Below are 14,766 nucleotides of genomic sequence, written 5' to 3' on the forward strand. Positions count from 1 at the left end.
TTTTTAATGTTTATTTACTTTTGAGAGAGAGACAGAGCACAAATAGGGGAGGGGCAGAGTGAGAGACACATACACAGAATCTGAAGCAGGCTCCAGGCTCTGAGCTGTCAGCACAGAGCCGGATGCAGGGCTCGAACTTACAAACCAAGAGATCATGGCCTGAGCTGAAGTCAGACACTTAACAGAATCAGCCACCCAGGCGCCTCCCCCGAAACTAAATCTTTTAAATGAAAGACTCTATTTTAGTTTAATCTCTAGCTCTCTCTATATCACATCTAAAAATTTGGATGGGGATGAAAAATTTTGGATAATAACAAAGATACTCTTCAAGAATAAAAAAAAGAATTCATGTCAAATATTTAGAGTACTCTTCAATAAATAAATTGCATGAAAAAGATGAATTTTTTAAAATTTAAGGGAATTATTAACCAATTATGATGTGTGGCCTTTACTATATCCTGATTCAAACAAATTGTTAACATTTGTGAAAAATTGGAAATGTGAATATTTACTAGATATGTAAGGAATTGCTAAATTTTCTTAACCACATGTAGAGTAAATGTTTAAAAATACTTCTTTTAGTGATATATATAGTGAAATATTTATAGATGAACAATATGTCTGGGATTTGCTTTTATCACCCTCATACACAAAAATAACTCAGAATGGATCACAAAGCTAAATATAAGAGTTAAAACTGTAAAACTCTTAGAAGGAAACATAGTAAATCTTCATGATCTTGGATTAGGCAATGATATTTTAGTAGAGTGCCAAAAGCAAAAGTGGTAAGAGAAAAACTAATAAATTGGACTCAATCAAATTTGAAACTTTTTACAAATTGTTATTTATTTATTTTGTCAGCATAGGGCCCAATGCAGGGCTTGATCCCATGAACCATGGGATTTGCAATATATTGCAAAGGTGAAAAGGTGAAAAGACAACTCAGAGACTAGAAGAAAATATTTGCAAATCATGTTTGATACAGGACATATTTAGAATATGTAAAGAATTCTGATAACTCAATAGTAAAAGAAAGCTTGATTTAAAAATGAGCAAAATATTTGAGTGGACATTTCTTTGGAGAAGATATATGAAAAGATGCTCAATATCATTAGTCATTGGGAAAATGCAAATTAAAACCACAATGAGATACCAGTACACACTCACTAGAATGGCTATAAAACAACAACAAAGAAACAAACAAAAACCAAAACAAACCATGACAAGTGCTGGTAAGGATGTGGAAAAATTAGAACCTTCATATATTACTGATGGGAATGTAAAATGGTGCAGACACTGGAAAATAATTTGACAGTTTCTCAGGATGTTAAATGTAGAATTACCATGTGTCCCATCAATTTAACTCTTAGGTATGTACCCAAGACAAATGAAAACGAATGTCGACATAAAGACTTGCATGTGAATGTTCAGAGCACTATTATTTACAATAGCCAGAAGGTAGAAATAATGCAAATGTCTATCATTTGATGAATGGATAAAAAAAAATGTGATATAGTAATTCTGTATAGGAAATAGTTAACAGAGAAGACCTGACACTGCTATCCTTAGAAAGCCATGCTTGTAAGGTCATCCCTTGACTAGCATCTGGGAACTTGGATTTGAGGAGTATTCCCACCATCCCCTAACTGATAGCAGCGTCTCACTGTGCCTAAACTGTTTGTGCAAACAATGTGATTTATACATATTTAGAATTCCTGGATACAATTTCAGTGTGGGAGAGGGGTATTTCTCTCACATCACCAAGCAATTCTTGGACATCAGCTGGGTTTCCTACATTTCAACTTAATCCTGACACTATTTACCTTTAATACTGACACTATCTACCTGGAGATAGGGTTGGATTCTACAGGTTATGGCTCAGTCTGGTAAGACTGCCCTCCTCCTTCAGATGCCAGTTGTAAGCCTAGGGTATCACCTGTGCTTCTGACCAACTGGCTATAGATTGGAAGTTCCAACTACCTCCTCCTTGGGTTTGATGAATTCACTTGACTGGCTCATAGAACTCAGAGAAATATTTTATTCACTAGATTACTAGTTTATTATAAGGATATAATTTAGGAATAGCCAGATGGAAGAGATGCATAGGGCAAGGTACGGGGAAGGGGTGAAGAGCTTCCAAGCCCTCTCTGACTACACCATCCTCCCCAAATCTCCATGTGTTCAGCAACCCAGAAGCTCTTCAAACTCTCTCCTTCTGGGTTTTTATGAGGTTTCACTACATAGCCATGGTTGATTAGGTCATTGGCTATTGGTAGCTGATTCAACCTGTTGCTACTCTCCTGTCCCTGGAAGTCAGAGGATAGGACCTCTAATCCCATGGTTGGTTCTCGTGGAAACCAGCCCCTGTTGTTAAGTGCTGTCTAAAAGTCACCTCATTAACATAAGATGGCTTTATCGTTCTCATCACTTAGGAAATTCCAAGTGTTTTAGGATCTCTGTGCCAGAAATGGGTTGAAGACAAGGCCAAATGTACATTTCTTATTACAAGTCACAATATCACAGTGCTCCACACCTGCCTTCCTTCTGAGAATCTGGAATTCTGGTGGTACCTGGTGGGCAGAAGTGGTATATATGTGACTAGCCCCAAACAAAAACCTTGGGTACTGAATCTCTAATGAACTCCCCTGGAGAAAACATTTCACATGTGTGATACAGTTTGTTGCTGGAGAAATTAACCACATCCTGTGTGACTCCACTGGGAGAAGATTCTCCGGAAGCTTGAGCCCGATTTCCTCTGGCCTTTGCCCCCTGAGCCTCTTATCTTTGCTGCTTTTGCTCTGTGTCCTTTTGTTGTCGTAAGTCTTAGATGTGAGTATTAGCGTATCTTTAGTCCCGTGAGGCAGGTCCTAAGAGTCACCAAACATGGGAGTGATTTAGGGGACTCCTAACATTCATGCAGGAGAAGAGGATTTGCCTGTAAAAAACAAATACTTACACTTGCTACAACACGGATGAATCTCAAAAACACAATGCTAAATACAGAAGTCAGATGCAAAAGGTCACACATTGTAGGATTCTATTTATGTGAAGTGTCCAGAAAAGGCAAATCTATAGAGATAGAAAGTAGATTAGTGGTTGTCCAGGGCTAAAAGTGGGATGAGGGTTAACTAAAGGGGCATGAGGCTTCTTAATGGGGTGATAGAAATTTTGTAAAATCAAACTATGGTGGTGGTTTCACAAATGTAGATATACTAAAAGTCATTTAATAATACACTTCTAAAAAGGCAAATTTTATGGTATATAAATTATATGGTATATAAACTTACAGTATCTATAAGCTGTTAAAAATAGAAGAACTGAAGGAAATAAGTGTATTAAGTAGAAATCTGAGATGATCTCCAAGAGCCTTGCTTGGTATACACTATTCCAGTTATTCAAAAATCAAATATAATATAGATGCAGCTATGAAGAGCTTTTGCAGATGTAGTTAAGGTCCCAAATCAGTTGGCTTTAAGAAAGAGAGATTATCCCAAGTGAGACTGACCTGATGAGGTGAGCCCTTAAAAGAGGTTTAGGCTTCTCCCTGAAAAAGATATTCAAAGTGTGAGAAGGATTTGATATGAGGGGAATTCTCCTTTGCTGATTTTGAAGATGGAAGAGACCATGTGGTAAAGAATACTGGTGGCTTCTAAAAGCTGCTAGAGCTCCCTGGCTAACATTAGCAAGGAGACGGGGACTTCAGTCCTACAATCATGGGACTGAATTCAGCCTGCAGCCTGAGTGAGCTTGGAACTGCATTCTTTCCCAGAGCCTCAGAGGGGAACACACCCAGCTCACACCCAGCTCATACCTTGATTTCAGCCCCTCACGAACTTTGAGATCATGACATGAGCCAAAATCAAGGGTTGGACACTCAACCGAGCCACCCCAGCACCCTTGTTTTAAGTCACTGAGCTTGTGGTGATTTGGCATACAGCATTAGGAAATTAAGTGTGTAATATTTACGGATATAAATGAAACAAGATTGGCTATGACGTGATAATTGTTAAAACCTGATGATTTAAAAAAAAACTGGATGATAGTGATAGGTGTTTCCATAACTGTTCTATCTACTTTTGTATATGATCGAAATTTTCCTTAATACAAAAAGGTCCTAAAAAATACCTAGGGCAACACTAAAAGGAGTAGACTTAGAAAGTAAAACTCTGAAACAGTAGAGAGGTCATATAAACTTGCAACCAACATAGTTTTAGAAATATTACTAGTTTAAGTGCACTGATGGAGAGCTGTGATTTTCAAATATCTGCATGGTCATGACAGGAGATGCTACCTGGAAGTACAAGTTCATGCATCTGGTGGTCTCTGATATATCTGAGTTTGGTATATGATATATTTGGTGTATGTGTTATTGTAGACATAGGTTTTGTTTTTTTTTTTTAAGTGGAAATTAAATCAAATGTCTGCAGAACCTCTCCGTTACCTCCTCAGTACTTTAAGATTTCATTTTTAAAAAATCATTGTGTAGAATAAATTTGGAGCTCTCTAAGGCCTTTCTGGTTTAGCTCCTGCCTATCTATCCAGCTTCATATCCCATACTTCTCCCCATCCTTTGCTCTGTAGGCCCAAGCAGTATTTGACTACATGTACTTCCTGGAACACTCCATGCTCCCTCCTACCCACTCTCCTTCACTTATGCTCTTCCCTCTTTCTGGAACATCCTTCCACCTGCTATCATTCTAATACCTCTCCTTCTTCCATAGACGAACACTTTGGAAAACTATTGTCAAACAGACCTGAGTTCGGATCTCAGATTTACCATTACTTGTTGTGTGACACTGAGCAAGTTGCTTAATTTTTCTGAGCCTCCCTTATCTATAAAATGGGAATGCTAATATCCACTTTGAAGATTTGTTATAATGTTAATACATCTGACACTAGTAGCTGCTGTTGCTGATAGCAGTGGCAGTAATAGCATTGTTATGGTCAGAACATAATTTTAGGTGAATCTGGTAGATTAGACTGGGATTTACTCCAAACAACTGAGTGTTTTGGGAGTAATAATGAAACATGCATGATTGTGCTGATGTACTTACTTTGTGATTAGGAATGATCTCTTAAGATGCACCTTAGTCTCTTATCTCTGGGAGGTTCTTGATCCTGACATAGGAAGCCCACCAAACATACCACTGGTGATGATTAGACCCCAGGAGGCAAAGTTGATAAAACCTGGATTAAAGAACCCAATGCCCCATGTTCTTGCCCTTTACCATTCTGCCATCTTCATATAATTCTTGAATAGTATCAAAAGGTACTTCTGTTGAAATTCTGTTGTTTTGATATTTCTAGCAACTACTGGTTAAATTCTAAATATTACTAATAACAGGAACCAATTTTAAGTATTTCTGAGTATCATTTTCTTTTTATTAAAGCTGATAGTACCATGCTTAAAAAGTTTGGTTGTTCCTATTTGTTTATAATAGTCCAAACTCTTCAGCATAGAATTTAGTTAGGGAAACAAATATTATGAGATCAGCTAATCAAGAATAATAATAAGGTGCAGTAGGAACACTAAGAGGAGTCTGTAAAAGCTTCCTGGAGGTGACATTTATGTAGAAACTTAAAAGGAAAATCAGCAGAAAGGAAGTGTTCCAAAGCAAGAGAATCACTTCAGATTTGATCATTACACTAACCATTCTCTTCCTACCGAAATATTTTGTTTCTCTTTTCTTTAGATTCTGCACTTAAGAAGGCTGAACTAGAAATTGAAAAATTGAAAGAAAATTTGATAAAGAAAGAGAATGGTGAGTCATTCATGTTAGTAGATATATTTAATAATACATTAAACAATAATTTAATATGTATTAAATATGTTTTAATATAGTATCTTTAATAATAATAATAATAATAATGCACTATTGCCATTGTTACTACTTATTTCTACTACTATTACTACTATCACTGCTTACTAAGTAACAGGTATTCTCCTGGGCATTTTATATGCATAAATTCTAACCCTCACAACACTTCCAAGTAGTGAGTATTATTATTCCCATTTCATAGACAAAGAAACTGAGTTATGGCAAGGTTAAGTGAGCTATCTAATGTCTACATTAAGCATTAATTAAGTAATGTAGAGTGCGTATTTGAACCCATGTATCTGGGTTAGTCAGATATCCATGTATCTGACTCTAAAACCTGTGGTCAACACTAGTAATACATATTTTACCCCTGAGATCAAGACACCTTGTGATTAATTTCACAAGACTTCACATACACGTGTTCACTGGGAAGCCAATAGGCTTGCAATTCATGGCAAATTATTTAATCTGTCCGAAGCCTGACTCTGTAAAAATGCTACCAGCTATAAATAACACAACAAAATTTGAGTGTTATAATGGTAGCACCTACAAAAGTAATTAAAACATGTTACCAGTTTTAAATAATTCTGAGTTTACCAAATGATACTGTCTGTGATTTGTAATAAGAACTATATATTTGGTCTTTGGCCCTGTTTCTGACACCAAGCTTCTAAAACGCTTCAAATTTCCTATGTGGATAGTGATGAAAAGAGTCCTTTGTTATGTTAATGAGGACTTTTGGAAAGCCGCCGCCCCACCCCACCCCCTCCGGTTTACCAAAGGCTGGAAGGGGACAGGAGCTGGAGATGGAGTTTAGCCCCCAGTGGCCAATGTTTTAATTACTCATGTCTATGAATAAAGCATTTATAAAAACCCTAAAGGACAAGGTCTGGAGAGCTTCTGGGTTGGTGAACACATGGAGATTGGGGAGAGTGATGTCCACAGAGAAGACATGGAAGCTCTTCACCCCTTTACTCATACTTTGCCCTGTGCATTTCTTCTATCTGGCTATTCTTGAGTTATAACTTTTTATAATAAACTGGTGATCTTTTGAGTAAAATGTTTCTCTGAATTCTGTGAGCCACCCTAACAAATGAATCAAACCAAGATGGGGGTCGTGGTGCAACCTCTGACTTATAACCAGTCAGTCAGAAGCACACATACCAACATGGGCTTGCCATTGGTATCTAAAGTGGTGAGCATTCTTGTGGGACTGAGCCCTTAACCTGTGTGATCTGATGCTATCTCCAGCTAGACGGTGTCAGAATCAAGTGGAATTATAGGATGTGCAGTTAGTGTCCAAGGGTTGCTTGGATGTATAGGAGAAAAGAACCCTTACGTTGTAATTGGTGATCAGGATTGTTAACCCTCCTTTTCAAAAATATGTGAATGCAGTTATAACATGAACACTGCCTTCTTCGTAATTGATAGAACAAGGAAACAAAATCAGCAAAGATATGGAAGACTTAAGAACACTACCAACCAACATGACTTAATTGATAATGATAGAAGACTCCACCAGATCACACATTCTTTTCAAGTACACATGGACTGTTCACAAGGAGAGACCATACTGAGCCATAAAATACGTTTCTGTGGAAGAACTGAAATCACACAAATTATGTTCTCTGACCATAATAGATTAAACTGAAAATCAATAACAGAAGTATGTTTAGAAAATCCCCAAATATTTGGAACCCAAACAAGATATTTCTAAATTGCCATGCCTTCAGAGAAAAAATTACAAGGGATATTAGAAAATATGTTCCATGAATTAACTTGAATGAAAATGAAAAATACATATCAATTTCTGGGGGAAGCAACTAACTCATTGCTTGGAGGGGAAATGACACCATTTAATGCTTATACCAGATCAAGAAAGGGCTCAAAATAATCCAACCTCTTATCTTAAAGACCCAGAATAAGAAGAGAAAAATCCCAAGCAAGCAAGATAAGACAGATATTAAAAATGAGTTGAGGTCAATAAAATTAAAAAAAGAACCACAATAAATTATGAAACCAAGAGTGGTTCTTTAGAAGGATCAATAACACTGGTAAACTTCTAACTAGATTGATCATAAAAAAGAGAGAAGAGAGAGTAAAGACACAAATCACCAATATAAGAAATGACATAAAGAATGTTCCTACAGACCCAAAAGATAATAAGGGAATATTTTGAACAACTTTATACCAACAAACTTGATGACCTGGATGACACGAATCTTATCCTTCAAGGACAAACTACCAAACCTCACTGAAGAAGGAATCTCCTTTCACTCATATGTGGATCTTGAGAAACTTAACAGAAGACCCTGGGGGGAAGGAGGGGAAGAAATAGATACAAACAGAGAGGGAAGGAAGCAAACCACAAGAGACTCTTAAATACAGAGAACAAACTGAAGGTGGATGGTGGGAGGGGAAGGGAAAATGGGTGATGAGCATTGAGGCGGGCACTTGTTGGGATGAGCACTGGTGTTGTATGTAAGCCAATTTGACAATAAATTATATTTAAAAAGAAAAAGAAGAAGGAATCTACCAAAAGAACTGAATTTGTAGTTAAAAATCTTCCCCATGAAGAAAACTCTGAGTTCAGATGTCTTCACTAATGAATTCTAAAAAACTTTTAAAGAATAAATAATATCAATTTTACACAAATTCTTCCAGAAAATTAAAGAAGACAGAATACTTTCCAACTTTCACGTGGTCAGCATTACCCTGATTTCAAAACCAGGCAAAGATATTACATGATCCCTGATGACTGTAGAAGAACTTGTGAAAGTACTGGGAGTAAGAAGTAACTTTGGGGTAGCAAAATTAAGTTGTGTTTCTCCACAATGGATTGGCTAAATAAGTGGCTGTGCATCTATTAGTAAGAATGACATAGATCTATGTGCATGACACAAATAGGTATTTGTGATACGTTATCAAGTGAAAAAAGCAAGTTGTACAGTAATATATATGGTACAGTGTTATTTTGGCTTTTATTTTTTGGGTATGTGTGTATGTATGTGTGTGTGTGCCCACAGGACTGCAAGAGGTGGTACACATTAATGTGGAGCAGTAAAGTCATGAAGACACTGGGATACTTTTGTATAAGTTGTAAATAGCTGCTGCCCTGAGTCTTTCAATTGTCTACCACCTACCCCATCATCCTAGCTCCTTCTAGCCCCTTATCCTCCCAGTCACTGAAGGAATAATATTTGGCAGTTCTCTAGAACTTTGTTCTGAAGCACATTCTTATAGATGAAGGTCCATACTTTAGCAGTTGTTAAATATTTTCAATAAAACGCTTGTCTGTATGTTAGAATACGTATATAAAATCTTTTGAAGAATATTTACTAAATATTAACATTATTTTGGGTCAGGTTGGTGAATAAGGGTTAGATGAGAGTATTCAGTTTGAACATAACATAGGTTATCTGTCTGTTTGTTTAACTAAAAGCCTATATTCCATTCATGATGAGCAAAACAATATTGCATTTAAAACAAACCATAATTCGAGCAAAAGACATGAATAGACACATCTCCAAAGAAGACATCCAGGTGGCCAACAGACACAGGAAAAGATTTTCAACATCACCCATCATCAGGGAAATACAAATCAAAACCACAATGAGACACCACCTCACTTCTGTCAGAATGGCTAACATTAACAACGCAGGCAACAACAGATGTTGGCAAGGATGCGGAGAAAGAGGATCTCCTTTGCACTGCTGGTGGGAATGCACTGGTGCAGCCACTCTGGAAAACAGTATGGAAGTTCCTCAAAAAAAATTAAAAATAAATCTACCCTATGACCCAGCAATTGCACTGCTAGGTGTTTATCCAAGGGATACAAGTATGCTGTTTCAAAGGGGCACGTGCACTCCAGTATTTATTGCAGCACTAGCAACAATAGCCAAAGTATGGATAGAACCCAAATGTCCATCAATGGATGAATGGATAAAGATATAGTATATATATATATATATGTGTGTGTATATACACACACACACACACACACACACACACACACAATGGAGCATTACTCAGCAATCAAAAAGAATGAAATCTTGCCATTTGCAACTACATGGATGGAACTAGAGGGTATTGTGCTAAGTGGAATTAGTCAGTCAGAGAAAGACAAATATCATATGACTTCACTCATATGAGGACTTTGAGATACAAAACAGATGAACATAAGGGAAGGGAAGCAAAAATAATATAAAACAGGGAGGGGGACCAAAACATAAGAGACTCCTAAATATGGAGAACAAACAGAGGGTTACTGAAGGGGTTGTGGGAGGAGGGATGGGCTAAATGGGTAAAGAGCATTAAGGAATCTACTCCTGGGGGCGCTTGGGTGGCTCAGTCAGTTAAAGGTCTGACTTCGGCTCAGATCATGATCTCACGGCTCGTGGGTTCGAGCCTCGTGTAGGGCTCTGTGCTGACAGCTAGCTCAGAGCCTGGAGCCTGTTTCAGATTCTGTGTCTCCCTCTCTCTCTGACTCTCCCCTGCTCACGCTGTCTCTCTCTCTCTCTCTCTCAGAGGTAAATTAAAAATAAAAACATTAAAAAATTTTTTTAATTAAAAAAAGGAATCTACTCCTGAAATCATTGTTGCACTATATGCTAACTAACTTAGATGTAAATTTAAAAAATAAATTAAAAAATAAATAAATAAAGGTAAAAAATAAAAATAAAACAAGCCATGGGGCGCCTGGGTGGCTTAGTCGGTTAAGCATCTGACTTTCGCTTAGGTCATGATCTCGCGGTTCGTGGGTTCGAGCCCCGCGTCGGGCTCTGTGCTGACTGCCAGCTCAGAGCCTGGAGCCTGTTTTGGAGTCTGTGACTCCCTCTCTCTCTGACCCTCCCCTGCTCACGCTGTCTCTCTCTCTCTCCTAGAAATAAATAAGACATTAAAAAAAATTAAAAAAAATAAATAAATAAAACAAGCCATAATTCAACCACATTTTTAAGATTTATGAAAATTAAAATTCTGGTAACCTCCAATGTGGAGAAATGGGCAGTGTCATTGCACAGATTGTAACTTTGTACAATGTTTTTGAAGAGTCATTTGGCAGTATCTATTACATTTCCTAAGTACACATATCAGCTGATCCAGTGGTCCAATTTCTGGGAATTTGTTTTTTGGAAATAATGTCATAAGTGCCTAAAGATTAATGAAAAAGGATAATGATTTTATAAGATTTTTTTTTTAATGTTTTTTATTTTATTTCTAGGAGAGAGACAGCGTGAGCAGGGGAGGGTCAGAGAGAGAGGGAGTCACAGACCGAAACAGGCTCCAGGCTCTGAGCTGGCAGTCAGCACAGAGCCCGACGCGGGGCCCGAACCCACGAACCGCGAGATCATGACCTAAGCGAAAGTTGGACGCTTAGGATAATGATTTTAGAATTGTTTATAAGAGCAAATCATTGGCAACACACCTGAATCTTCATCAGTAGGGGAAAGTGACACACACATTCGGTACATTCAGACAATGGCACATTGTGGAGAATAAAATGAGAGAATGGATTGAGACCAGTAGATTAGTAAGTGGTGTATGAATAAGACAGACTAAAGTGGAGAGGAACAAATTACTGATAGGACACAGATGCATCCATTATATGAAAACCAAGAACCAGTAAAATTAATTCAAAAGTAGTTCCAAATGAGAAATGGAAAATGACTTTGTAAAGACAATACTGTAAAGACATCCATGACACACACACACACAAAAAAAGACATCCATGATACATCCACAAGTGGTAAAGTCCCAGACAGATTGTATAGCATCATTTAAATCTTTGAAAAATTGCACAGGCCAAAAAACAAATGTCTCTGTCTCTGTCTCTCTGTATATATATATATATGTGTGTGTGTCTCACACTGAGACACATATACAAGGTGGGGTTGTGAATGTTTTTTTTTCTTTGTTGTGTGTTTTCAGCACTTTTCAAATTAAAAAAAAATTACATGCTAAGGAGGAAAAAGAAGATAGCAAGGGAAAAAAGAAGAAAGGAAAAATACAAGGAATAATTAATACAAAACAGGTGATAAAGAAGGAAAACAAAGGAGACTCTTTTTAAGTTTATTTCTTTTATTTGTGTGTGTGTGTGTGTGTGTGTGTGTGTGTGTGTGTGTGTGTGTGAGAGAGAGAGAGAGAGCGCACACAAGCCAGAGGTAAGGGCAGGGAGGGAAAGAGAATCCTGAGCAGGTTCCACACCACCAGCACAGAGCCCAATGTGGGGCTCGAACACACAAACTGTGAGATTGTGACCTGAGCCAAAATCAAGAGTCAGATGCTTAACCGACTGAGCCACCCCAGGTACCCCAGCAAAAGAGACTTTAAAGCAGAAGAAGAAAAATAAGAGAAACATACGTGGAAATGGCTAAAAAGAAATAGCTACAAATTCAGAAAAGTTTCCGGTAGCAAGTTTGCAATATGGAAACTGATGAGTCCTGGAAAGAGCAGGTCTTAGAGAGGACTACCAGTTTATGGGCTGTGGTGCAGGCACAAAGATGGTTTTGATGCATTAACTTGATTTAGCTCAGAAAACCTGTCCATACACTGCTCGTGGCTCACAATTTGTCATCTGTGAGACCCTACTGTTGCTGAATAGAAGTGTCTAGGAGTGTATGTGGTATGTATGCGAGATGGGAGCACCAGCAAGTAGGAAGATGATTCTCTCTGCTGTTGAACTTCTAGGAGGTAGGCTCCACTGCTTTAAAAGTACATTTCCTCCAAGAGCCTCTAGTGCTGGAAACCCTATCAAAAAATCCAGCTCATTAGTCTAGTGTGAGAAATAAAAAAAAACTGTATTCTTTTCTCTGTTTTAGATTCAATTGGCCTACAGAAAGCAAAGGAACATAATCAGAGACTGGATGAGGAAATTCTGGCTTTAAGAAATCGGGTTCGGTCACTTGACTCAGAGAAAAAAGTGCTTGGAGAAGTAGTAAGTTGTTGAATGTCATTCGTTCTTAGAATTTATTTAAATGTGTATAAAATAACAGTCAGTAGCTAGAGCAACATAGATATGTATCACCTATATATATATCATTGTATATATATGTCATTAACGAGGACCGCTACTGGCGGCTGTAGCATCCCAGATAGATGCCATGCTCTGACCTAGATGCAGTCTATCAGTGTTTATACTTTATACATTTTAGCTACCTGTGCTAAAAAGTAGTGTTACTGTTATTATGTCAGTTTAGGATCTTTTCTTTTTTTTTTTTTTTTTATGTTTTTTTTTATTTATTTCTAGGAGAGAGAGAGAGAGAGCAAGAGCGTGAGCAGGGGAGGGTCAGAGAGAGAGGGAGTCACAGACTGAAACAGGCTCCAGGCTCTGAGCTGGCAGTCAGCACAGAGCCCGACGCGGGGCTCGAACCCACGAACCGCGAGTACATGACCTAAGCGAAAGTCGGACGCTTAACCGACTAAGCCACCCAGGCGCCCCTAGGATCTTTTCTTTTTAATAAGAGTCACGCTGTCTCTCTCTCTCTCCTAGAAATAAATAAAACATTAAAAAAAATTTTTAAATACTTTTGTATTTAAGGTTGAGAGGCTCAGAGGAGAGATTCATGAATCTCAAGAGAATAAGGAACTTGGAAATGACTCCCCTGGGAAAACTGTGGGTGCTGAACAGAGAGAACAGGTATTTTAAAGCCTATTCTTTCTGATTTCATATTTTGAAGTGAGTTGCATTTTTGCAGAGTACACCAGAGCGATTGGTGCTCATCGTTTACTACTCTCCTCTTATTGCCTGTCTTTTTCTATTGCTCAACCAATTAGAATGAAGGAAGAAATTGGGGTGCAGAGGATGTAATCCTGTTCACTTCTTACCCACAGGGAAAATTTATAGGAAGAATATAATGGATTATTTCTTTTAAAGAAAAAAAAAAGAAATCTTACAAAGAGACAACCAATTTGAGCATGTTTAATCATCAAAATGAGGCTGATTTATAAAATCAACGGGAGAGTGGTAGTTGGAGCCACACTTAAGGCAATAAACTATGGTAGAGAACTAGAAAGGCTTAGATGCTGTGAGCAGTGTCTAGTCTTTTCAGCGTGATCAGCCGTGAAGTGGTGGACAAAGTGATCGACTTCAGGGCTGGAATGAAGCAGGAGCCAGTATGAGTTAGGGCTGTTTCAGACACTCAGGGCAAGGAGCTAGACTGCTCTGGGGGGCTTTCCTCTTTTATACTTAAGATGAGTGGCATCCCTTGTTGCTGAGGGGTCTCATTTTTATTATAGCTGCCTGGGCCCTATAGCCCAGCCCTCTTAGGTATCATGGAAACTACAGCTACAGGATTTCTTGGCTCTGAATCAAGGAGATAGTATCCGGTCTTGTCTTCAAAACCACCCTCCATATAAACAGTACATTTTTGTAGGAGAGAAGGGAAGAAAAGCAGGGAAGGAGGAGCGGAGGGAAGAAAAGAAGGAATTTCCAATCAAGACTTCACTTTTACCAAAATCATTCCCCAAACACTCAGTAATGCTCTAATTAAAAGCAAGTGGATAATGAGTAACTATTTTGATCAATTTCTTATTTATCCTTCCAGTATTTCTTTATTTGAATATAAGAAATGTGAATATTTACTCAGAGTTCCTCCTTTCCTGGCTTCTTTTCCTTTTTACTAAATAGAAAGAGCACTGTAGCTTTCTATTGTGTGGATGTACTCGATTTACCCAGCCTCCTTTTGGTGAACACTTGGGTTGCTTCTAGTCTTTTGCACAGGTATGCAGGTGTTTCTGTAGGACAGAGTCACAGAAATGGGATTATGGGATTAGAGATTAGATGCATCTGTACTTTGGGTAGATATTGCCAGATACCCCTCAGAGAGAATTGTACCATTTTCCTCTCCCTCAGCAATGCATGTGAAAACCGCCTTGGTAAAAAAAAATTCACCAACTGAATATGTTGTCAAACTTTTGTGTTTTTGCGAAATGATAGCTGAGAATGGGG

General features: G+C 38.0%; 1 protein-coding gene across 1 annotated transcript in view; it reads left to right on the forward strand.

Annotated features, from left to right (window-relative positions):
* LOC120236035 (golgin subfamily A member 6-like protein 22) overlaps positions 1-14,138 on the forward strand; it is a 36,096-nt gene extending 21,958 nt beyond the window's left edge. Inside the window, exons 6-9 of the mRNA XM_039238626.1 lie at positions 5,694-5,762; positions 12,638-12,753; positions 13,357-13,455; positions 14,055-14,138. Coding sequence (XP_039094557.1) covers positions 5,694-5,762; positions 12,638-12,753; positions 13,357-13,455; positions 14,055-14,138 — 368 coding nt within the window. The remainder of the gene's footprint in view (positions 1-5,693; positions 5,763-12,637; positions 12,754-13,356; positions 13,456-14,054) is intronic.
* Positions 14,139-14,766: the final 628 nt, after the last annotated feature.

Source organism: Hyaena hyaena, unplaced genomic scaffold (genome assembly GCF_003009895.1).
Source record: "Hyaena hyaena isolate Hyena2069 unplaced genomic scaffold, ASM300989v1 scaffold_144, whole genome shotgun sequence".
Taxonomy (NCBI): Eukaryota; Metazoa; Chordata; class Mammalia; order Carnivora; family Hyaenidae; genus Hyaena; species Hyaena hyaena.